The sequence below is a fragment of the Hypomesus nipponensis genome, chromosome 7 (genome assembly GCF_054491055.1).
Source record: "Hypomesus nipponensis isolate SF chromosome 7, ASM5449105v1, whole genome shotgun sequence".
NCBI lineage: Eukaryota > Metazoa > Chordata > Actinopteri > Osmeriformes > Osmeridae > Hypomesus > Hypomesus nipponensis.
The window spans coordinates 17,692,843-17,719,255 of record NC_140367.1 but is presented as its reverse complement, the minus strand read 5'-3'; the positions used below and the strand labels follow the sequence as shown (position 1 = coordinate 17,719,255).

At 47.2% G+C, this 26,413-nt stretch overlaps 2 protein-coding genes and 1 long non-coding RNA gene across 3 annotated transcripts; 1 reads left to right on the top strand and 2 right to left on the bottom strand.

The window, feature by feature from the left end:
- Positions 1-283: 283 nt before the first annotated feature.
- LOC146281772 (uncharacterized) lies at positions 284-1,977 on the bottom strand. The gene is made up of 3 exons (XR_014762498.1): positions 1,093-1,977; positions 747-856; positions 284-663 (listed from the first exon to the last, which is right to left on the bottom strand). It is a non-coding gene; the product is annotated as an uncharacterized LOC146281772 (long non-coding RNA).
- A 731-nt stretch (positions 1,978-2,708) lies between these two features.
- On the bottom strand, positions 2,709-5,895 carry LOC146281771 (anti-Muellerian hormone-like). The gene is made up of 7 exons (XM_084702053.1): positions 5,868-5,895; positions 4,722-5,087; positions 4,455-4,612; positions 4,229-4,371; positions 3,467-3,891; positions 3,086-3,363; positions 2,709-2,961 (listed from the first exon to the last, which is right to left on the bottom strand). The coding sequence occupies exons 1-7, from the start codon at positions 5,893-5,895 to the stop codon at positions 2,815-2,817; spliced, it is 1,545 nt and encodes a 514-aa protein (XP_084558179.1). The 3' UTR covers positions 2,709-2,814.
- Positions 5,896-13,508: 7,613 nt separating this feature from the next.
- Positions 13,509-15,792, top strand: LOC146281770 (uncharacterized). Its single transcript, XM_084701976.1, has one exon. The coding sequence runs from the start codon at positions 13,509-13,511 to the stop codon at positions 15,744-15,746; it is 2,238 nt and encodes a 745-aa protein (XP_084558102.1). The 3' UTR covers positions 15,747-15,792.
- The last annotated feature ends 10,621 nt before the right edge of the window (positions 15,793-26,413 follow it).

Here is a 26,413-nt window from a genome sequence, read left to right as displayed (position 1 = left end):
AACCCTGTGTCCTCCCCTCCTCTGGTTCTGCAGCAATGAAACACAAAGGTGCTTCTGATAGCAAACCTTTGTGGACCGGCAGCTGCGATTTATCAGACCCCGCTTCTCCAATTCCAGCCACAGCAGGATACCTCGGGTCTCACTCTTGCGCTTGGACACAAAGTTCAAGATGGCGAAGTCTTCCTCTGACGTGTTGCCAAAGCGCCGCGCACTCCTGCTCCACCCCGGCTTCTGTCCCGACTGGCCATCCCGTCTACAAGACATTGTCGGGGTTAGACCTGAGGACGCTAGGTTAAAGGATTGGAACAGAACACAAGCCATTAGTTTACAGGGGAATGCAAAATCCTTTTACAACAGTTATGACAACGCCTTGCAACAATATCTGCATTGCCCCAAACCCTATGTAGGCCTACATGCACGCTCATGATGCACCTGCAAAAAAAACACACAATCACCGTCTACACAGTACCCATTTATCTGTAACTTTGTATACGTTTATGCTGGTGCGCAGCGCGGGAAAGGGGAATACACTTGTTTCTCACCTAACATATAGAAAAAGGTTACTGTTTGTACTCTGGGTGGTTCACGACAGGTCTTCCAGCTGGGGCGAGGAAAAAATGGGGGAAGTCCTCTACTCCGGCTTGAGATGGCACTTGAGAACCACTGTGAACACATTAAAAAGGCATTATAAAAAAGGTTTTGTACACATTATACTCCCAAAGATGAAATCTCAATTGTTAGCGAACCTAATTCATGGTCCGGCAGCTACGATTTATCAGACCCTGCTTCTCCAATTACAGCCACACTAGGATAGAGGCTGGCTTTCCGACCTCTGGTTCAGAAGACTGGCCTGGTTCTGCAGCAATGAAACACAGGTACTTAGGGAGTCAGGTGGCTGAGCGGGTAGAGCATCGGCATAGTAATCTGAAGGTTGCCAGTTTAATTCCCGGCCGGTGTGCATGACGTTGTGTCCTTGGGCAAGACACTTCACCCTACTTGCCTCGGGGAGAATGTCCCTGTACTTACTGTAAGTCGCTCTGGATAAGAGCGTCTGCTAAATGACTAAATGTAAATGTACTTCTGATAGCGAACCTTCATGGACCAGCAGCTACGATTGATCAGACCCCGCTTCTCCAATTCCAGCCACAGCAGGATACCTCGGGTCTCACGCTTGCGCTTGCACACAAAGTTCAAGATGGCAGAGTCTTCCTCTGAGCACCGCACAATCCTGCTCCACCCCGGCTTCTGTCCGGACTGGCCATCCCGTCTAGAAGACATTGTCAGAGACCTGAGGACGCTAGGTAAATGGATTGGAACAGAACACAAACCATTAGTTTACAGGTGAATGCAAAATCTTTTTATAATAGTTATGACAACGCGCTGCAAGAATATCTGCATTGCTCTAAACCCTATGTAGGCCTACATGCACTAATGATGAGGGATAGTATTTATATATCAAGCCTTTTTTTCGAACACAACAAGCACTTCAACATGTGGACAGTGTTTCTCAACATGGGGGATAGTAATGGGGCGCCATTAGTTTACTTTACAATACAGAAAATACAGACGCATATTTTCTGTAGGCTACTCAGTGTATTTGTCATTGCATTTAAAGTAGTACAAAAACAAGTACTATTACGATATACGCTTAACATTACGGAGTTTAAACTAAAGGACGACAATTTAGCTAGGCTAGCTCTTTATAACTTTATCTTCCGTTCCCACATTTAGCTAGCTACAGTAACAGTTAAACCAACTGACTTTCATGAAGATTACATTTTATATTACATTTACTCATTTAGCAGACGCTCTTTTCCAGAGCGATATTAACATAAAACCGTCCTATATTTTCATACTGTCGTCAATCCAAAGTGAGGTTCTAATCGTCCACATGGCTACATTCACTTAAAGTATCCAAAGCGCACAATACTCCATGTACTCCGTTCAGTTATTTACACCAAGTGCCTCCACAATGGCCGTGCATCCAGGTTACTGCTCAGAACGTGACGTCGGTGAAAACCTTCTATTTGTAAATACATGCTTTTAGATGTATTCTAGCGGTTTTGTCACCGTGGCCTGGATTACTTACCATAACTAGCCGATATATATATAGAGCCGAAATTAGTAACTAAGATTGGGGCCAGGGGCTTCCTCGGCTAAGTACTATGTACTGCTATTTAATCATGTAAATACAAAAATATATATATATATCCCCCTGGCCCCCTATTTTTTGTATATATTGAGTCTGGAAACACACAACCTTATTAGGAGGACATTTGATAATGGTTTTAGATCAATATTTATTCTAGTGTCACCGTGACCTGGATTATTTACCGTAATCATCCATACATATAGAGCCGAAAAGTAATCTAAACTATGGGGGGTCAAGGGATAAATACAAATCATTTGTGATATATTCCTTGGCCCTTCACATATTGGAAACACACACAGACAGGCTGGAAACAAACACACACACATACACACACACAATCGACTAAACCTGTTATTAGGATGACATTTTGTAAGGCATATGGTCTCTTGCAGTAATAATGTCCTGTTGCAAATGAAGGCTTTTAGTGCAGCCATCATGCACATCATCATGTCATAAATCATGAATGCATTCACATTCAAATTTTCAGGATATCTCAAAAGGTGACAATAATTACAAGAGGTCCTGATTATTTTTAAATACACTTTATTAAAACGTACTACAGAACTGAAAGCGATAATTTAGGTGGGGCGAGGGAGGGTTGGGGAGGGTTTCTTGCACTGGTGTGACCAACTCTCCTCCTCTCCACCCTCCTCTTTTCCTCTTTAGCGACAGCCACACTTCTTGGCCACCATGTTGTCCTTTATGCTGATGGTGGCTCCGTTGTTGGCATCCAGCTCCACCACTGTCAGGGGGCCGTACTCCAGGGGCACACAGCAGGGGCTTCGTCCCAGCTCCAGCCCTCTCTGCACCTGCACACAAACAGGCTGGTCAGAGCTGCACTTCCACCTTGTTCCTACACTGAGTAGGGTGGAGGGTAAGGTATAATGAACATGGTGTAAGTGTAGTGTACAGTATGCAGGGTGTGCAGGATACCTGGCTGTTGAGCAGCATGACATGGTTGTTGCCGTTGACGCCCTGCAGGATGGGAAAGTGGCAGCTGCCCTCACAGTTTTTGATGTTGGCGTGCGGCGGGTCCCTGAAGAAGCTTTCTAGGGATACGGTCAGACTGTGCAGCTGGCAGACGGAGCTCCGCTCAGGGGATGCTCGCGCCACACGCAGGCCCCGCTTCACCTCCCGCTGCCCCTGAACCATGTGCAGGGCCTTCAGCAGGAGCAGGGCCCGATACTGTCTCTCTCTGGAGCAACCCCCACCTGGGGGTGGGGACACCCCCCGTTACTGACACACACACACTCACCAAAGACAGATCAAAGACAAATACAGATCTTTATGAGCATCTTAATCAAGAATGTGGACCTTTATGCAGTTCCTCTCCTGGCCTGGGGAGGGCGCTGAGCTCCTGCAGCCTCCACAGCCTGTCCATACCGCTGAATCCAAGCTCCTCCCGCCCCAGCCGGCCCACGGCCTCCGCCAGCCGAAGCCTCAGGGTCTCCAGCAAGACGGGGGTCAGGGAAAGCTCCCCACTTTGGCCCCCCAGCAGGGCCCCCCCCTGCCCCCCCAGCACTGGCCTCCTCTGGGGGAAGGAGAACAGTGTGGGGCCAGAGGAGTTGATGAGGCAGAGGAGGAGTGCCTCACTGGAGGAGGGGCCCAGGGGGAGGGGGGGCAGGGAGTTCAGGGATGCCAGGGGGAAGGGGGCGGAGTTCTGGAGGGGCACTTGTGGGAGCACCTCAGACAGGAAGCTCTGGAGCTCACACAGGAAGCCGCATGGCTCCGGTGTCTCTCTGGGGAACACAGATGAACAACTCTGAACTCAGGAGGAATCATCAAGTCATGGTTTGGCAATTCTGCAATTCTGTGACATAATACAATTTGGATGTCGCTTTGGACAACATAATCTGCTATAAAAATGTAAATTTAATGATGAGCTGGCTTAGAAAGTGATTTAATTGTGAAACAATGAAACTTCACCTCTTTCCTGTCGCTCTATCCAATGATAACAGTAGCAGAGGGGTTGATGTTTCTCCACCAATCAGAATACTTTGTAGCTCAGACAACTTTTTCCCTGCAGAGAGAGAAGGGGTTAGAGAGGTTTAACTAGCCAAAAAAGTGGATCTGAACTTCAGATGAAGTATAGCTGAACATTGGTTCATGCCTGATTCTGTTTCCGGTGTCTTCAATGTGACAGAAACTCTCCATTTGTGGCCCCCTGAAGGCTGTCCAGTCAGAACCAGGTACTGGGTCTTCGATGACAGACACAGCGTCTGGGAGACACAGAAACATTTAAAGTCAAGACCACAATTTCCCTGGCCTGGGGGCGGGGCCTAGGAGATGGGTGGAGCCTCACTTGTGTAGGAGGTTGAAGGGCAGGGCTGGTGAAGGAGACCTCCATGTCTGAGGTTGTCATGGGAACACTGAAAGCCAGGGCAAGGACAGGATGCAGCTTCAGGAGCGGAGAGAGGGGGAGGTGAAAGTTCAACACCAGCCGTCCTCGTCCTCCTCCTCCCTTCTCCTCCAACAGCTCTGTGTGAATAAACAAAATTAAAACATGTTATTAAGATGCATGATGTGCTGAATATGAACCGAGTGAGGCCGGGTGTGTCTCCGTGGTGACCTGTTTCAGGGTGCATGACACGCAGTCTGTCTCCAGCACCAACCAGCCGTGCCAGGGCAGCGACAGGGCTCCCCTCCGACCCCGGGCACACTCCAAACCGGACCAGAGCCTCCTGGCCCCCCTGCCCCCCTCGGGGGGGCCAGCCCTCCCTTAAGGCTGAGAGCATGTGTTCCAGGGGGCCTCGTCTGGGGGCTCCAGGGTGGAGTGAGGAGGGGGCTTTATGATGGTCTGAACCTTCAACTGCAAGGGATGTGCTGACCAGAACCAGCTGCAGGGCCAGAACTAGGCAGCGGTTCAGGGTCAGCCCCCTCCAGGGACTGGCAACCTCACTCAGACTCTGGAGAGACAGGAGACGCTTGTACGACACTGGGGGAGAGAGGAGAACGGGGAGGATGGAGAGAAAGAGAGGAATCTCACTGGACTGATATTCCATTGTATGGCTGTGAAATGCAGGAGAGTGTTGTACAAGTGTTTTACTTATATGTCCTTGCCGGCTCCAAGTGTGGGCTGGGTCGTGTCCTGCAAGATAACACAGAAAGAGTCTAATTTAAGGTCTCAGAATCAGTAGCTCTTCCTGCCAATGCTGCAAAACGCGAGCCGTCTGTGTACATTAATGAACATTAACATGTAAATGCACCCAATTATAGCAAAAAAGCTAGTAGCTACTTTAACGCCCAGAATCAGATTTGTACCCAGGTTTTTTTGTGTCAGATACTTTTGTTTGTTTGTTCACACACCTAAATAGCCCTTTAAATAAAATAAAAAAATCCACCCCCACCCCCCTTTATACATCAAAACAACCTTTTGACTGACTATGGAATATATGCAAACCCACTTTGATGACATTAGGAGCACTAAGTCTACCCTATCATTCAAGTGGGGAGGGGAACCATAATATCTTTACATTTTATAACATTTTATAACCCTATAACATTCAAAACAAATGTATGTACATTTAGATATTTCTTGTATGTATCATACAGCTAAAACAGCCTGGGGTGAAAATGACCCCAAAGAACATCAATGTTACAAAATGGGTAGAAGACACTTAAAAACATATAATCATGTTAAGTCAAATCAAAAAGTCATTCAATAAGAAGCAACAATAATTATGTTAAACATGACCCCAAGAAAAGAGTGAACTACCTTTCTGGATCTTGCCTTCTCTTTGCATTGCATGAGCACCATGTAACATGTATGTGAGAATAATGTAGGCTTTAATAGGATTGAAAGATTATAGCCTTTGTTCTGAAGTGGAGTCCACCAGTACACGCCACCAGTTCTTCGAAGAATGTTCCTTGAACACATTTTTTTTAAATTAGAGTTACAACTAGGGATGCATTTGGGAACTAATGTTCTTGAACCGATCCTCAATGTCCTGTCATAAATGATGTGTGTGTGCACTGTGTTTAACTATTGTAATCACATTGTCAATAGGCCTTGGAACGAGTAAGCAGTCTCAATCACGTCAATGTAATAAAGATGAGCAGACCAAATACAATGTTGTGTGTGTTTAACATTATTGCATTATGTAACTATTAAAATAGGATACATGTAAGACAAACAATTGTACATTTTGCCATGGGTATTACATGTTTTATTTCTTGAATAAGGCTAATATGTGTACTGTCCAGCTGTCTTCAACCCTGTGTATTCCTAACTTGTTTTTTTGTAATGTTATTTATTTATTTGTACGCCACCAGGCTCCTGTATGGTCATTGACATAGTCACTGATCTGCATTTTGCACTTTTGTATTGTACTCCACCTAGGTTAGAATGGGTTATAGGGTTGAAATAGGTTTTATGTTGCATTTAGGGCTAGTATAGTGTATTATTTATTGTTATCTGTAATTTAGGACATTTTTGTATTAGGGTTAGTATAGTCGATTATTTATGTAGATAGATGTAGATTATGTTCTGTGTACTTATATGTTATGTTATGCCAGGTGCTTGCGTTGTCTTGTCTTAAGAATTTCAGTGCCCAGTCTGACCTTGTGTTGTTCTGAAAGCTATTGCTACTTATACAATAAAAGACTTGAAACTTGAAACACTATGCAATTTATGCTCATACCCATCACATTGACTAGAGGCTCTGCCCTTACTATTTGTGCTCTTACACTGCTATCTAGTGGGCACTTTACCGAACTGGGCAAAAACACTGGATACATTGTATACATTCATTCATTTAGAAGACGCTTTTATCCAAAGCGACTTCCAAGAGAGAGCCTTACAAAGTGCATAGGTCACTGATAATAACAAAAAGAGAGCCCCAAAACATTGCGAGTAGCCCAAAACATGAAGCACATATTGTAAACAACATTATTACTTAGTGATTTGCAAAACCACTGTGTGTAGTATTTCGCCAATAGTGTGAAGCTGAGAATGTGCTTATAGTTGTGAAGATCTGGTCTGCTGTTTTGCTCATTGAGGATTCGGACACTGTGGCGCGCTATGGCGAGCAGTGGCGCACTGAGGCGCGCGGTCTCTTCCAACACAACCATGCGCAAGAGCAACTCAACAATACTTTGCCAACACATTACGTGACTTAGGTCTTCTTCCTCCAGCCTCGTTGTATGTCTCGTATTGTGGGTGTGAATGTATATATATGTAACCTCTGTAACCCCACTGCACATATCTGATCACTACTTTATCAAATTCTCTGTCTCTCTCCCTCCAACTCCTCCTACCTCCCCTCCCCTCGTAACTTTCCGGCGCAACCTCCGCTCCCTATCCCCCTCCCATTTCTCCTCTGTTGTAACATCCTCCATCCCTCCCATTGACGAGTTCTCGTCCTACCCCACTAACACTGCCACCGACACCCTGTTAACCACGTTAACTGCATCACTTGACTCTCTCTGTCCCCTGTCAACCAGGCCTGCACGATCTTCTCCCTCCTGCCCGTGGCTTACGGATGTTATTCGTGAAAAGCGGTCCACCCTTCGAGCAGCCGAGAGGAGATGGCGCAAGTCCAAAGACGGTCTGGACCTTGATAAGTATCACTCCCTCCTTAAATCCTTCTCTTCTCACATAACTGGTGCTAAAACCCTCTACTTTCTTAACAAAATTAACTCTGCTTCTAACCCCCACAAACTTTTCTCTACCTTCTCCACCCTTCTTAACCCACCTCCCCCACCCGCCCCCTCCACTCTGACAGCAGACGACTTCTCCTCCTTCTTTGAGGAAAAAGTCTCCGACATTAGCAGTCGGTTCCCTAAACCCACCTTTCCTACCCCCTCACCTTTCACGACTGACCCAACTAAATGTCTAAACTCTTTCTCTCCCCTGTCCGAGTCAGAGCTCTCTGACCTCATTCTCTCTCATCGCCCCACCTCCTGCCCCCTTGATCCTGTCCCCTCCCCTCTCTTTCAAACTATCTCCCCCTCTATCATAACTTTTCTGCTCCATGTCCTAAACTCCTCTCTTACCTCTGGCACCTTCCCATCTGCCTTCAAACAGGCCAGAGTTGTTCCTCTACTCAAAAAACCCTCCCTTAACCCTGCCGTCCTCCAGAACTACAGACCGGTATCACTGCTACCCTTCTTTTCTAAAACAATTGAACGTGCTGTATCTAACCAACTGTCTAACTTTCTCTCTCAGAACAACCTGCTTGACCCCAACCAATCGGGCTTCAAGACCGGCCACTCCACAGAGACTGCCCTCCTTTCAGTCACCACTGCCCTCCAGTCTGCCAGAGCGGCTTCGAGGTCATCCGTCATCATTCTGCTGGACCTTTCTGCAGCGTTTGACACGGTTAACCACCAGATCCTGCTCTACAGACTTGGAGAGATGGGCATCACTGGCACTGCACTCCAGTGGATCTCATCCTACCTCTCGGGAAGATCCTACCAGGTCTCCTGGGGAGGCAAACTGTCAGACCCCCGCCAGCTCTCCACCGGTGTCCCACAGGGCTCCGTCCTTGGACCCCTCCTCTTCTCTCTGTACACCACCTCACTTGGACCAATCATCACCTCCCATGGCTTCTCCTACCACTGCTACGCTGACGACACCCAGCTGTACCTGTCGTTCCCCCCGACCGATCCGGGGATCTCTGCTAGGATTGAGGCCTGCCTCGCAGACATCTCCGCCTGGATGACCGAGCACCACCTCCAGCTGAACCTCGCCAAAACAGAACTTCTCATCATCCCGGCTAAACCCTCCATCTCCCACGACCTGTCAATCACCCTGGGATCTGCGACGGTGACCTCCTCATCCTCTGCCAGGAACCTTGGGGTTACAATGGATGACGAGCTCTCCTTCACGGCCCACATCGCCGCAGTCTCCCGGTCTTGTAGATTCACCCTCTACAACATCCGAAAGATCAGGAGATACCTGTCTGAGCACTCCACCCAGCTGCTAGTCCAAGCACTGGTCCTCTCCAAGTTGGACTACTGCAACTCGCTGCTCGCTGGTCTCCCAGCATGTGCAACCCGCCCTCTTCAGAGGATTCAGAATGCAGCGGCCCGCCTGGTCTACAATCTACCCAGACGCTCCCATGTTACCCCGCTCCTCATCTCCCTCCACTGGCTACCCATCAACGCCCGTATCAGATTCAAGACCCTGGTACTGACCTTCCGAGCAGTGAACGGGACTGCACCCATCTACATCAAGTCTCTCCTGCAACCTTACACCCCCACCCGTCACCTACGGTCTTCTTCAGACAACCGCCTGGTGGTCCCACCGCTCAAGACTGCCCGGTCCCAACACAAGCTCTTCTCCTGCCTGGCGCCCCAATGGTGGAACCAGCTCCCCACCTCCATCAGGGACACTGACTGTCTCCCCACCTTCAAGAAAAGGCTCAAGACGCACTTGTTCCGGGAGTACAACGGCACTTAAGAATGCTTGGCTGGATTTGTTAGTTTCCTCCAGGATCACTACGACTCTTATTGAGTGACTTGTTGCTATTGTAGGTTAGATATAACGAAGTTAAGTCTTGTACTTGCTGTGTAATATTTTACTGTTGATTGTTCTTTTACAGGTACAGTCCTGCACTTTTATGGTTCATGTTGTTTTATTTGTAACTTGTATAACTACATGCTCTTATGGGTCTTCCCTTTTGGCACTTGTTTAGCTTTTTCACAATGTATGCTTCATGTTTTGGCTGCTTGCAATGTTTGGGACTATCTCGTTGTTATGTTCAGTGACCTATGCTCTTTTGTAAAGCTCTCTCTTGGAAGTCGCTTTGGATAAAAGCGTCTGCTAAATGAATAAATGTAAATGTAAATGTAAAGCCACACGCCATGAAATGAACCCCTATGAATTGACTCCCCTCTGGCCACTTTTATTGGAGGAGGTCATTTGGTCATGGCTGTAAATATGTCCTTGTGTTTGTTATGTTGATATTATTTGTATTGTTTTTGTTGTTATCAAGTATTGTCTATATCTGTTTATGGGTTTTATTCTTGTTGAAACTGAGGCAGGAGATATATTCATTGGTTGGGAAATTACTGCTTAAGTGCCTGAGGGCTATTGCACGAAACCAGGATAAGGGATTAAGTCGGGATATTCAAGTTATCCTGGATGAATTTAGCTTTGAGTTGGTTGCACGAAAGCAGGATGAATTAAACCCAGCCAAGTAACCATGGAGATTTATTCTTTGCAGCTCCTGCTCCCGAGCAGGCTAACAGCCAGGCTAAGATTAATTCTGGAGTCTCGTGTTAAATCAGCTGCCGCTCTGATCCGAAATAAACGTTTTTAACAGGTATTCCGCTGTCGTCTGAATGTGTTCTTATGTATTTTTTATTAACATGCATTACTTAAATGCTTAAACCCTACTATTGCAGTTGTTTAGAAATGGTTGATGAAGTTGCGCTTTTTCAGTTATCCTGGATTTCTTTATTCTACTTTTGTACAATAGCCCCCTGGATTGTTTGTATTTGATCTGAATAAAAAAAAAGGCGAAGTAAACACTAAAGTCACATGTGTTCCGGAGCCCTAGGTGACAGATTCCGATCTCACCAAAATAGGTGTGGCCTATAGCGTAAGATTTAGGAATATGCGTTAATGTAAAAATTACGTTTATCTTGACCACAGATGCAAAAACGTTAACTGGTCAGTAGGCTAAATTTCCGACCATTTGAATTCCTTGCCGTTGCACTCTAGCCTAGTAGGCCTATATTTTTTTACTGAAAAGAAAAAAATGACGGAACAACTTAGGGCACGTATTGAAGAATTAAAAAAACAGGCAGAGATGGAACTTGACACAATATCACGGCGACTTCTTAGACTTCGTGAGCGGTTTGGCTCCGACTTCCAGAGCAATATAATCGATGGGCCTGAAGCAGGTAGGTTAATAAGATTGAGAAATATAAAATATTATACTTGTTATTCGTTTTGATTGGTATGTTCCTGAATTAATAATAACTGGATTGGGGCCTGCAGGGACGTAGGTAATCATTCCTATAATGTTTACAGTTTTTTACAATCGCTATCACAGTTTTTTCAATACCTTTAACAATTTTTCGAAACTCTTAACGCACCAACACACCTACCACACACAATTGGCAAAACGGTTAATTTCATGCTCAAAATCACACATTGTAAACTAAACTCAAAACACTAATTGTCATAACACAAAAATATACTAAAAATGACACCATGTCTACCAAACACTAACACCCGTTCTCTTTTCACAGTAACATTCAGTCAATCATAGCACAATGTCATAAAAAACACTAACATCAGATGGAATACAGAAACTGCATTTCTCTGAGGCCACCACACATTGTAACTCCTCTCCCTCTCCCTTGCCCTTGTCCCACTCCTCTCCCTTGTCCTGGTACTTCATCTCCTTTGTGCAGGTATTACTGTACTGTATTCTTACTTTCTTCTTGTTTCTCTATATTGTTTTTTTTCCACACAAGATCAGCACAAAGAGCTCCACTTTGCAGTATATATACCATATAGTCATACGATTGAAAGAACCTCAACACCATAGTGTTTCCTAGTTGGGAATCAACTGTAATTTATAGCATTTGCATAACTTCAACCAGCTTTTTCTCAGTAGCAATGGATTAAAATACAGGGGATATATTTGTGTTTCAATTCACAATATGAACAGCTGTTTACTTTGACTTTAGCCAATAATTTAGGTTTTGAACATAGTGTTATCTGTTCTGACATACAGTGTTAAAGCATTGGTAAATTGGTCCGTAAAAATCGATTGTGTTGGTCTTGGTGGAGCTTGTGTGTAAAAGAAGTTCAAGCATTTAAAATGTGTGTTTACTCTATGCATTGTGTGTCAAAGCAACAAGAAATGTGTTAATTGTATAGCCAGCACAGGCGGATGTTCTGCTAACTGTGTCAAGAGTTTAGAAAACTTGTTAAAGGTATTGAAAAAACTGTCATAGCGATTGAAAAAAACTGTAAATAGCCTAATTCACATAGCCTACAGATTGACAAGGTTTTCTATTTGACCAACTATACGACTACTGTTTTCGAAAGTAGGCCTACATATAAGCCATAGCCTACTAATAATGTGTAATATCACGTGTGTATTATTAAACATGCCTATACTGTTACTTCCATCCACACAGCAATGCCTACCCATGATGCAGACATGCAGGTAACTAACTAGTTTTTTTTTCTTCTATTGATTGTAGTATTTGATGAGTCGTCAACGCATTTAATTCAATGAAGGAACGTGTTTACTTGCAGGGTGAAAATTCTGTTCTGGCTAGAGTGGATACGGAAAACATGAGGTATTTTTTCAGTCATGTTAACTTGGCTTTGAATTAGTAATTGTTTCCAGTGATCACAATTTAATTTACAAAATTGGAAACTATGTATCGACAAGAATAGATCAGATCTGACATTGAAAGCTATTGCTGCTTGTTGGAGAAATTAACAATGTAATGTTTTGACTACATGACTGTAGGCTTTTTTATCACCCAGGGAATGGTGAGAATGTGTTAAGACTAGAAGATGTTGGGAGTTTGTTTGTTTTAATGAGATGCAGACCATCTGCTTGACATACCTTTGTGAAGTAGCTTTTATGACATCAGGAGATCCTCTTGTTGTGTTTCACTTACGCGCAGGACGACAACGGATGCTGACCATTTGACATACACCACGACAGCTAAAGAAAACACCAGCAACCTTGCGCACCGGCGCAGTCAGTTTAACGGAGTTAAAGAATTTCTCTCTGACGAGGACGTACACATCTCTGTTCATCCAACCCGGCTGACGGCATACGAACAAGATACCTTTCTGGAGTACAGATTTGACATTGATGGTGTGGTGCTAGAGCTCCAGGACATGGCGGCTATCAAAATGCCATTAAACTATGTCTCTTTTGATAAACCGACAAAGTACAACTTGAAGCCAGCATTTCATCTGCTAAAAAAGCACGTCAGCAACAACCATGTCTACTCTGATAAGGGTTTTGCATGTCTCATGCACTGCAAAGGGATTAAACTGGCTGAATCCCAGGTAATTCACAGTAATCATTTAATTATTTGTCTTTCTTGTGCTCAATGGTGCATTCTCTCTCGCCCATTTTTTTTTTTACTTGTATGTTTGTGTGTGGTAGTTTTAAAAGCTATTACGCCCATTAGGAACTGTATGTTATTTAGCAACAGCTGAAATTGCAGGCCGGGTGACTTCATGTTCATGTTTCATGTTCTGAACACCTCACAGGGATGGAGCTTGACCGTCGCTTTGATACCCGCTGAAAGAGATGGACGTGACTGGATGAAGTTTCAGCAGAACATGGACACCGAAACACTGAAGTACTTTGTTGAAGTGCATACACAACTTACCATGTTGTTAGAAAACCTTTCATTAGACGACATGTCGCGACCCACAGTGCGGAAAAACACAATGTACGACCTGTCCAGGGTCAATGTCCTTGAACCGGACCAGGGATTTTACTTGACATTGATAGACAATGCTCTAGCCAACACAGGGAAGAACAATTCATTGAGGACCATTGTGATTTTGACCAAGTTTGGACAGAAACAAAGGTCTGACCTGAATCTTTGCCAGCTGTGTGAAGTCGCCAGGGTGAAAAGTGTTAGCATCCACACTGCTTGTGACATCCTGTCCAAGTGTGGAGATCATCATCATTTTTGGTCAAAGTACGCACTACAAAAGCTTGTAGGATTAAAGGGCAGTGTGTTCGCTGCCCTGTCCATGAGGGAAACTGTGAACTTTCAGAGCAATCTGGATGGTAAAAAAATGGACATCAGCAAGCGCCTCCAACAAATTGTAGTTTCTCCAGAACAACTGACATTCATACAGCTCTACGCAGATACTCCGCACAACAGAACACGTACATACTACTCTCATCCTGTTTCGGGGGAGATTGTTTGCTGCGGGCTTATGCACCACATGACCGCGAGGGCCATGTCAAACCGCAGCAGGGACTATTTACTTCACATGAGAGAGCACACCAGAAAGTTACAAACGCGTGTTGCCGCCAGGGTCGAAGTTGTCACGCTATGTGCAGCAAACCAGATGTGCCGTGCACTCAGTGGGAGAGACTTTTTTGATGTTCCAAAGCTGCGCGCCCTTATTGAACAGGAGCCTATGCTACTGCCTTTTGAGGAGTGTGGAGTGCCAGGAGGCAACACCTTCACCAGTTTACTGCGGGAACTGCCAACTCACCTCTGTGACACGCTACAGGCAGCCCTTGACGCAGGCCGAGGCACTGGCCGATTCACAGAGTCCTGGACTGCTTTCCAGGCCGAGATTGCTTTGGAAGTCTTCTTTTGGGGAAGGCCCTCCAGCAAGTATGACTTGGTTCTTGCTGCTAACCTGGGGCCGGCCACTGACAAGGAAAGAAGCTTAACCTGGGAAAGGGGAATCTTGGGCTTAGCTCCCGTCAACTCTGCCACTTTGGAAGACACTCCCCCTCCACTTTTGTATTGGACCAAAGATGAAAAGCAGAAGGCCCGAATTCAAAGAGTATTTGCGTTCGCGGATTACGTGGAGGCAGCTTTCCCCGTCATAGGCAAACGCCTGTTAAGAGTCGTCCTTTCAGATCTGCTGGAAAACAACAACTTGTCCCTTGAAGCATTCACCAAAAACGAACCACCCAGTTTCGGCCGTTGCACTGGCACACTCAGCACTGGTCAGCTAGTGGAACAGCTGTTAAAAGTCAAAATGTTTGCATTTCCATACACGTATGGAAGGGCGGCCGCTCTCCTGGAGGCAGCTGGTAAGCCAGTAAGAGACATCTTAGATTCCGCTTTGACTTCCCTGGCTATCACTTTTTTCCCTGCCATCAAACTGCACGACGAGACGCGCAATGTAAAGGTGAGTTGGAACAAACGGGACTACTGGAACGTGCTCGCCCCCCTGCAGAACCCGACGCCGCAAGCCAGAGCAGCTCTTTTCGAAGCAGACGTTGTGGTCGAACTGATTTCCAGAGGGCTGACCTTTGAAAAGAATTTGGCCGCCGCCAAAGAGAACGGAATGCCATGGATGCTAGCCGTGCTGGAGCGTCTGGATGGAGAGAGACGGAATCTGAGTAGGCCACAACTGGTTACTGTCTGCACTTTCCTCAGTTGTGTAGCCTTGCTGCAGCAGGGTGTTTACGTGGACTACAACAGCTTGTCCAGGCTCGAAATGGCGCTCCCCGTCACACAAGCCAGGCTCAGACTTTTGCAGATACAAAGCAAAACCATTTTACCGGGTGTAAGTAAACTGAGGATATATCGCCTAGACCACGAAATACCCTTTAAAATAACACCTCTGCAAGTGGGGCTAAGCCAGGTAAAGCCTGATGCCTGGCACGAACAACCACAACAACATCAACAGGAAGAAGACTTTGAAGACCTGCTGCGCGATGACAATCAGCAACAACAGACAGTAACCCACACGCCCAGTCTGGCCTTACCAGCTGGGTATAAAATGCGTTGGTCTTCCCAAGAACTTGACCTTGCACACCAAGCAATTCAGGCACATGGAGGAAGTGCATCAATAGCAGCATACAAGCTCTACGTCGACCTTTGCATCAATGCCAGAACACCCACACGCACTCATGATGCCTTTAAAAAGAAAGCAATCACTTTTCGGACATTCTGATGAGGCAATAGACAATATTTCAAATTGCTTCCTTAAAACTCTTTAAAATGGGTCATGTTGTGTGTACATCCTGTGAATTGTGTTTTTTTTTTTGTTGAGGTGAATATGGACATGTTATTGTCTTAAAAAGCTTGGGCTGAAAATGTGGACATTTGACCCTACAGTTACAGTCCATTCAGGCTGTTTCAAAACTGTTAAACTAAAGTCTAATCTAATCGAATATACTTGTGTTGTGATCACTGTGTGAAGATTTTGGAAAAAGTGACATAAATGTTGAGAAATGTGTCCTAGCGTGTGTCCTTGTGTTGTTCTGTGTACATGACAAATAAAAGCTCAGCATAGATGTAAATTATGTTCTGTGTACTTATATGTTATGTTATGCCAGGTGCTTGCGTTGTCTTGTCTTAAGAATTTCAGTGCCCAGTCTAACCTTGTGTTGATCTGTGTACCTGACAAAAAGACTGACTAAAATACTTGAACATAGCGACAGTAAAAAAAAAACTGTCATTGTGCATGCTATGTGAGGATCCTATGTGCAGGAGAGGAGGACATGGACAAGGAGCTGGGGTTAGGGCTAGCATGACAGGAGACATATCTCAGGACAGGAGCTGGGGACGGAATCGAGAATAATCTCCATATTAAATGTTTGTATTATTGTTAATTTTTATTAAAAGTTACATACAATGAAATTATTATAAGGGAAAAGCACCACCTCTGCACAGGGTCTATTCATACACGTTGATATAATCCGCAATGCTAGCCGGTTTTGTTTCTAGTGACGGGGTGTTCACGGAAGGGAGTTTATAGGTGCGCTCGACTTTATGCAGTGCCGGCATCGCCTGCAGCCCGGCTGACTTGAAGCAGCCAATGGCATTCTCAGCTTCAAGGCAGTTGGCTGCAGCTGGCTGTCGGCGCCGCCGGTGCTGCATGAAGTCGAACGCGCCTATTGTTTGGGACCGGACGAACCGGAACTTGAAAGATGGCGCGGTCCATTTAGCGCTCTCGCTTGCCTCACTGAGCACTTTTCCGGTATCCACTATAAGTCTATGGGAGGAACTGACCAATCAAAGAGTTCACCTCCAAAAAGTGGTTTATATTATCTTAAAAAATAAAAGCCCACGACGAACAGATACCCCCGCTTTGACATGGAAGTTACTCTGAAATGAACACGCCATTTCGTCCTCGAGCAAATTACATGCACTAATGATGAGGGATAGTGTTTATACAATCGAGCCTTTATTCTATTGAGGGCCAATGGGCTCGCAATGTGTAAACGAGTGCCATTCAAAGGAGTGCCATGCTCGTGGGCTATCCCTTACCCCAAGCCCCAAGCCCCAAGCCCCAAGCCCCAAGCCCCAAGCCCCAAGCCCCAAGCCCCGTCCTCAAGCTCCCATGAAAGACCGCCATGTATATTCCACTTCAGAGGGGCTTTGGGAGTCTGACAAAGAGTGGCCGTACAGGTGTGCCCCTCGGGTATTATCACGGTGAGATGAACAGTGACCAGTGCAAAATCATCACGCCACGCCTAGCGCCTTGGCCTGTCCGAGGGGGGCCAATCGGGGGACAAACGCCCACACAACGCATGCCCACGGAAAGCTGGAGGCCTGCTGAATGCAGGGAGATCGCCCGCGCGCGCCTCTCAGACTCGTAGCAAGCACGAGGGCTTCACCAGACGCCCGAGGCCACAACCGTTGACCTAGTGCTCGACTTTGACTGTCGCAGTGGCTTTTTTTGTCCACAGGGTGGCGCAAAGTTTCAAAACCCTGTAACGTCCGTGCACTGTCTTGACATTTTCTGGGCGGTGTCAAAGTGCCTCGACCAATGGGCTAGCGGTATGTAAACGAGTGCCATGCAAATGAGTGCCATGCTCGTGGGCTCTCCCTTACCTAACCCTAACCCTAACCCTAACCCTAACCCTAACCCTAACCCATAACCCCAAGCTCCCCAAACCACCGACCCAATTCTAACACCAACACTGCGGGAAGGTGATGGTGTGTACCACCCCGCCCACGCAAACTCTCTGGGTGACAACTATTTTCAAGGAAGGAAGGGACAAGGGAAAGTGAAAGAGTTTTTAATTTTTTTATTTTATTTTGACTTATGTGGCACAGCACAGTATACGCTCAACCATCAGCAATCACCTATAGGGCCCAAACCCAGCACTAACCCCAAGTCCTCTACCTGTCTAACCCTAACCCCCCGCGTGCTCCCCCTCGTCCCCGATCCTGAACGCAACAAACCCCACCCCTGGCCTAACCCCAAGTCCTCTACCTGTCTAACCCTAACCCCCCGCGTGCTCCCCCTCGTCCCCGATCCTGAACGCAACAAACCCCACCCCTGGCCTAACCCCAAGTCCTCTACCTGTCTAACCCTGTGTTCTCCCCTCCTCTGGCCTAACCCCAAGTCCTCTACCTGTCTAACCCTAACCCCCCGCGTGCTCCCCCTCGTCCCCGATCCTGAACGCAACAAACCCCACCCCTGGCCTAACCCCAAGTCCTCTACCTGTCTAACCCTAAACCCCCGCGTGCTCCCCCTCGTCCCCGATCCTGAACGCAACAAACCCCACCCCTGGCCTAACCCCAAGTCCTCTACCTGTCTAACCCTGTGTTCTCCCCTCCTCTGGCCTAACCCCAAGTCCTCTTCCCTCTCTAACCCTAAACCCCCGCGTGCTCCCCCTCGTCCGCGATCCTGAACGCAACAAACCCCACCCCTGGCCTAACCCCAAGTCCTCTACCTGTCTAACCCTGTGTCCTCCCCTCCTCTGGTTCTGCAGCAATGAAACACAAAGGTGCTTCTGATAGCAAACCTTTGTGGACCGGCAGCTGCGATTTATCAGACCCCGCTTCTCCAATTCCAGCCACAGCAGGATACCTCGGGTCTCACTCTTGCGCTTGGACACAAAGTTCAAGATGGCGAAGTCTTCCTCTGACGTGTTGCCAAAGCGCCGCGCACTCCTGCTCCACCCCGGCTTCTGTCCCGACTGGCCATCCCGTCTACAAGACATTGTCGGGGTTAGACCTGAGGACGCTAGGTTAAAGGATTGGAACAGAACACAAGCCATTAGTTTACAGGGGAATGCAAAATCCTTTTACAACAGTTATGACAACGCCTTGCAACAATATCTGCATTGCCCCAAACCCTATGTAGGCCTACATGCACGCTCATGATGCACCTGCAAAAAAAACACACAATCACCGTCTACACAGTACCCATTTATCTGTAACTTTGTATACGTTTATGCTGGTGCGCAGCGCGGGAAAGGGGAATACACTTGTTTCTCACCTAACATATCAAAGGGTTACTGTTTTGAGCATCTCTCTCTGTGTGTGTGTGTCTGTGTGTGTCTGTGTGTGTCTGTGTGTGTGTGTGTGTGTGTGTGTGTGTTTAGCATTGATTTAGCAGCTCAAACAATGGTAAAGATGTCCAAAAATGGCACTCACCTACACACTAAAAAACGTTGCAACAACACTTACCTTGATCTCCAAATATTTGGCACCCACCTACCTACCTACCTGCAGACACTGTTAGTGTTTGAATAAATATATATATATATATATATGTGTGTGTGTGTGTGAACCTTCTCCTATGTGTATGTTACTTCTTGTACATCACTTACCTTGTGTATTACTTACCTGCGTTGGCGTTCATAGTTTCAGGACATCCCAACAGGTAACAACGATGACGAGGGCTCCTGGTCCTTTTTTAAAATGTGGTTCCCGTTGATTTTCTTCTGCATTCCAACCTAGAGAACCAAAGATGTGATTAGATTCAACTTTATTGTCATTACACAAGTACAGGTACAAGGCAACCAAATGTAGTTTAGGTCTGGCCAGAAGTAAGTGCAGGTGTTGTGCAATAAAGTATGGACAGAAGCTATCCTTAAAAAAAAAAAAAAAGTGTCAAAGTGCAGTGGAAATTGATTGCATATTACAGTTAAAAGTACGGTGCTGAATGCAAACAGTTGGCACTGCATATGACAGTCGTCAGTGCAAAGGAGCACAATCCAGTTAAGGTGGCGCAGTGCAAGATTCGCAAGTAAACAGCTGTTACTGTAAACAGCTGTGACTGCAATAAACAGACAGTGGTTGCAAATTGACATTCCAGTAGTGCAAGTGACAAAGTGAAGGCAGACGTGTGTCGGCTGGGCGAGGGGAGTCCTGGAGGATGCTGCGAGCTCGATGCAGACAGCGTTTCCTCTGGATGTGCTCGATGGCAGGTAGTGGAGTCCCTACAAGAACGGAAAATTCATCACAAACCCCCACAGTCACACATCAGCTCCGGTTCCGGGCAGTCTCACTTCACAAACCTCCAATGTGGTTTACGTCATCACCTGCACCCTCTGCCACAAACACTACGTTGGAGAAACCGGGGCATCGATAGACACCAGGCTGAAACAACACCAGAACAACAAACCGCCTGGCACAGCTACAAACAACACTGGTCACACACTTCCAGGAGCACCCCCTCACTCACCTACACACTAAAAAACGTTGCAACAACACTTACCTTGATCTCCAAATATGTGGCACCTACCTTTCCCTGCAGACACGTGATTTACACACTCGTCCATCGCCACAGAGCACCTGCAAAAGAAAAGCAAACACACAATTTCACAACGCATCCATTTGCATTCCTGCCTTTTTCACTTGCCTTCCTATTTTTGTTGACCTGGTACGCTGCTGCCACTGCCAAGGACAAGAGCAGGCTGCAGCGTGTCATCCGCACTGCAGAGAAGGTGATTGGCTGCAATCTGCCTTCCCTCGAGAACCTGCACACATATCTCCCGTCTCTCAGTTTCCCGCACATGCACACGCGCACACACACACAAACACTGTCTAGACAGTACCCATTTATCGGTAACTTTGTATACGTTTATGCTGGTGCGCAGCGCGGGAAAGGGGAATCCACTTGTTTCTCACCTAACATATCAAAGGGTTACTGTTTTGAGCATCTCTCTCTCTCTGTGTGTGTGTGTGTGTGTGTGTGTCTCTGTGTGTCTGTGTGTGTCTGTGTGTGTCTGTGTGTGTGTCTGTGTGTGTCTGTGTGTGTCTGTGTGTGTCTGTGTGTGTGTGTGTGTGTGTGTGTGTGTTTAGCATTGATTTAGCAGCTCAAACAATGGTAACGATGTCCAAAAATGGCACTCACCTACACACTAAAAAACGTTGCAACACCACTTACCTTGATCTCCAAATATTTGGCACCCACCTACCTACCTACCTACCTGCAGACACTGTTAGTGTTTGAATAAATATATATATATATATATATATATATGTGTGTGTGTGTGAACCTTTTCCTATGTGTATGTTACTTCTTGTACATCACTTACCTTGTGTATTACTTACCTGCGTTGGCGTTCATAGTTTCAGGACATCCCAACAGGTAACAACGATGACGAGGGCTCCTGGTCCTTTTTTTCAATGTGGTTCCCGTTGATTTTCTCCTGCATTCCACCCTGGAGAACCAAAGATGAGATTAGATTCAACTTTATTGTCATTACACAAGTACAGGTACAAGGCAACCAAATGTAGTTTAGGTCTGGCCAGAAGTAAGTGCAGGTGTTGTGCAATAAAGTATGGACAGAAGCTATCCTTAAAAAAAAAAAAAAAGTGTCAAAGTGCAGTGGAAATTGATTGCATATTACAGTTAGAAGTACGGTGCTGAATGCAAACAGTTGGCACTGTATATGACAGTCGTCAGTGCAAAGGAGCACAACCCAGTTAAGGTGGCGCAGTGCAAGATTCGCAAGAAAACAGCTGTTACCTGCCTTTTTCACTTGCCTTCTTATTTTTGTTGACCTGGTACGCTGCTGCTGCTGCTGCTGCTGCCACTGCCAAGGACAAGAGCAGGCTGCAGCGTGTCATCCGCACTGCAGAGAAGGTGATTGGCTGCAATCTGCCTTCCCTCGAGAACCTGCACACATATCTCCCGTCTCTCAGTTTCCCGCACATGCACACGCGCACACACACACAAACACTGTCTAGACAGTACCCATTTATCGGTAACTTTGTATACGTTTATGCTGGTGCGCAGCGCGGGAAAGGGGAATCCACTTGTTTCTCACCTAACATATCAAAGGGTTACTGTTTTGAGCATCTCTCTGTGTGTGTGTGTGTCTGTGTGTGTCTGTGTGTGTCTGTGTCTGTGTGTGTCTGTGTGTGTGTGTGTGTGTGTGTGTGTGTCTGTCTGTCTGTCTGTCTGTCTGTCTGTCTGTCTGTCTGTCTGTCTGTCTGTCTGTCTGTCTGTCTGTCTGTCTGTCTGTCTGTCTGCTGTTCAGTAAAATATCTGCATTGCTCTAAACCCTACATAGGCCTACATGCACTAATGATGAGGGATAGTGTTTATACAATCGAGCCTTTATTCTATTGTGGGCCAATGGGCTCGCGATGTGTAAACGAGTGCCATTCAAAGGAGTGCCATGCTCGTGGGCTATCCCTTACCCCAAGCCCCAAGCCCCAAGCCCCAAGCCCCAAGCCCCAAGCCCCAAGCCCCAAGCCCCAAGCCCCAAGCCCCAAGCCCCGTCCTCAAGCTCCCATGAAAGACCGCCATGTATATTCCACTTCAGAGGGGCTTTGGGAGTCTGACAAAGAGTGGCCGTACAGGTGTGCCCCTCGGGTATTATCACGGTGAGATGAACAGTGACCAGTGCAAAAACATCACGCCACGCCTAGCGCCTTGGCCTGTCCGAGGGGGGCCAATCGGGGGACAAACGCCCACACAACGCATGCCCACGGAAAGCTGGAGGCCTGCTGAATGCAGGGAGATCGCCCGCGCGCGCCTCTCAGACTCGTAGCAAGCACGAGGGCTTCACCAGACGCCCGAGGCCACAACCGTTGACCTAGTGCTCGACTTTGACTGTCGCAGTGGCTTTTTTTGTCCACAGGGTGGCGCAAAGTTTCAAAACCCTGTAACGTCCGTGCACTGTCTTGACATTTTCTGGGCGGTGTCAAAGTGCCTCGACCAATGGGCTAGCGGTATGTAAACGAGTGCCATGCAAATGAGTGCCATGCTCGTGGGCTCTCCCTTACCTACCTACCCTACCTACCTACCTACGTATGCCCACTACCCACAGGCTGGCTAGGAGGGCTAGGCTATCCCCCCAAACCCCAATGAAACCCCAATGAAACCCCACAGCTGACCGCACTGACGTCATTTGGAGCAGAAGCTTGGATTGATTGATTGATTGATTGATTGATTGATGAATTTATGGATCGACGATTGCTTCTCTTTATCACTGATCGTTTTCTTTATCATTTTTTCTCACATGTTCACACATTAGGATAAAATGAAACGGGGGTTTTGGTCTGGCTCGCCACTTGCGAACGAAATCAATGACGACCACAGAGAGTGAACGACGCGTTCGTCTTCTTCATTTGAAGCAATGCATTTTGACCAGCCGGCCGGCCGTGCGGCGCCCCCTGCGGGACTGCAGCATATTTGTTGCAATAACACAAATCCGTAACTGGAGCGCTGGCTTTTGACTGGGGGAGACGCGCAGCACGGACTCTGGACTGTGGCGCGCTGTGGGCGCAACACGACAGCGTGCAATAGCCACTCGGCAATATGTGTATATACACTTTGCTCAACAAATCCACACTCTCACGAACAGCTAAACACGACTCACACACAAATGACTGCGGGCATTCTCCACTGTACACATTGTATGTGGGTGCATGAGCTGTGTTGCGCGCACAACGTCTTCCCATGCCGCCCTCGCCCCGCTACGGAGCTATGCACAATACATCGACTTTGCTCAGTAATGACAGCCTTTTATCAACAGCTAAACGCCAACAAAAAGACACACCCGTCACAACGGGGATGAGAAGCGCATTGCCGCAGCACAGGAATAACCCCACATTAATAACAGCAATAACCCCACATTAATAACGGTGGACCCCAAATGAATAGGGATGAACGGAGCCGCTGTCAGAAGCGGGCTGCAAAATTTACTCTGAAAATTTAGCCCGCCCACCCGCCCATGCGCCCTCTGCTCCATTTATAGAGCTCAATTGGAGGGAGGGGTTTGGCGTTTGGGGGGCTCAAAAACGTCACGACGTCACTCTGCCAAGTCATGTGACTATTTTTACACTCAACCATCGTCGCCACACAGCACCTGCTGTATCAGAACGGACACGTTACTTCAGCCCGACCCATTGTCTACCTCTACGTTCTCACCCCAGGCCAACGCCAACAGCCAAACCCTGAGCCATAACCCCAAGCTCCCCAAACCACCGACCCAATTCTAACACCAACACTGCGGGAAGGTGATGGTGTGTACCACCCCGCCCACGCAAACTCTCTGGGTGACAACTATTTTCAAGGAAGGAAGGGACAAGGGAAAGTGAAAGAGTTTTTAATTTTTTTATTTTATTTTGACTTATGTGGCACAGCACAGTATACGCTCAACCATCAGCAATCACCTATAGGGCCCAAACCCAGCACTAACCCCAAATCCTCTACCTGTCTAACCCTAACCCCCCGCGTGCTCCCCCTCGTCCCCGATCCTGAACGCAACAAACCCCACCCCTGGCCTAACCCCAAGTCCTCTACCTGTCTAACCCTAACCCCCCGCGTGCTCCCCCTCGTCCCCGATCCTGAACGCAACAAACCCCACCCCTGGCCTAACCCCAAGTCCTCTACCTGTCTAACCCTGTGTTCTCCCCTCCTCTGGCCTAACCCCAAGTCCTCTACCTGTCTAACCCTAACCCCCCGCGTGCTCCCCCTCGTCCCCGATCCTGAACGCAACAAACCCCACCCCTGGCCTAACCCCAAGTCCTCTACCTGTCTAACCCTGTGTCCTCCCCTCCTCTGGCCTAACCCCAAGTCCTCTACCTGTCTAACCCTAAACCCCCGCGTGCTCCCCCTCGTCCCCGATCCTGAACGCAACAAACCCCACCCCTGGCCTAACCCCAAGTCCTCTACCTGTCTAACCCTGTGTTCTCCCCTCCTCTGGCCTAACCCCAAGTCCTCTTCCCTCTCTAACCCTAAACCCCCGCGTGCTCCCCCTCGTCCGCGATCCTGAACGCAACAAACCCCACCCCTGGCCTAACCCCAAGTCCTCTACCTGTCTAACCCTGTGTCCTCCCCTCCTCTGGTTCTGCAGCAATGAAACACAAAGGTGCTTCTGATAGCAAACCTTTGTGGACCGGCAGCTGCGATTTATCAGACCCCGCTTCTCCAATTCCAGCCACAGCAGGATACCTCGGGTCTCACTCTTGCGCTTGGACACAAAGTTCAAGATGGCGAAGTCTTCCTCTGACGTGTTGCCAAAGCGCCGCGCACTCCTGCTCCACCCCGGCTTCTGTCCCGACTGGCCATCCCGTCTACAAGACATTGTCGGGGTTAGACCTGAGGACGCTAGGTTAAAGGATTGGAACAGAACACAAGCCATTAGTTTACAGGGGAATGCAAAATCCTTTTACAACAGTTATGACAACACAATTTATGCTCATACCCATCACATTGACTAGAGGCTCTGCCCTTACTATTTGTGCTCTTACACTGCCATCTAGTGGGCACTTTACCGAACTGGGCAAAAAACACTTGATCCATTGTATACATTCATTCATTTAGAAGACGCCTTTATCCAAAGCGACTTCCAAGAGAGAGCGTTACAAAGTGCATAGGTCACTGATAATAACAACAAGAGAGCCCCAAAACATTGCGAGTAGCCCAAAACATGAAGCACATATTGTAAACAACATTATGACTTAGTGATTTGCAAAACCACTGTGTGTAGTATTTCGCCAATAGTGTGAAGCTGAGAATGTGCTTATAGTTGTGAAGATCTGGTCTGCTGTTTTGCTCATTGAGGATTCGGACGCTGTGGCGCGCTATGGCGAGCAGTGGCGCACTGAGGCGCGCGGTCTCTTCCGACACAACCATGCGCAAGAGCATCTCAACGACACTTTGCCAACACATTACGTGACTTAGGTCTTCCTCCAGCCTCGCCAGTTTTTAAAAGACCACTCATGTCACATATGTCCGTTGTGCTTGAATGCAATCCAATGAGCTCTGACTTTGACTCTGACGTAACAGAGCGCGTGCTTTTACATCGGGGAGTTGTGCCACTGGGTGGCTTTGGCACAATCTAAACATCCAAACACAACCCATGTGTTTATATGTTACAGGAAACACAACCCATGTGTTTATATGTTACAGGAAACACAACGCATGTGTTTGGATGATTCCGGTTTTGTATTCATTCCAATGTCACCGTGACCCGGATAACGTACCATAACCAGCCATATATATCGAGCCCAAACAGTTTGACATTGTGGCCGGGGGGGGGCAGTTGTATGTCTCGTATCGTGGGTGTGAATGTATATATATGTAAAGCCACAATCCATGAAATGAACCCCTATGAATTGACTCCCCCCTGGCCACTTTTATTGGAGGAGGTCATTTGGTCATGGCTGTAAATATGGTAGAGGAGACCCGATATCCAGACACTAATGAATGACGAACGGAGCAGCTGTCAAAAGGCTGCTCCAAAATGTACTCTGAAAAAGAGCGCTGGCTAGTACTTGTGAATGGAATCAATAACGATGTGTTCTTCTCAATCGAGATAGCCCAGATGGAATGACAAACTTGTAACCCATTCAAATTTAAATTGGCCCATCAAGCAGCTTCGTGCAGTCAAGGCTCCAGTATATGGGTGAATTCAG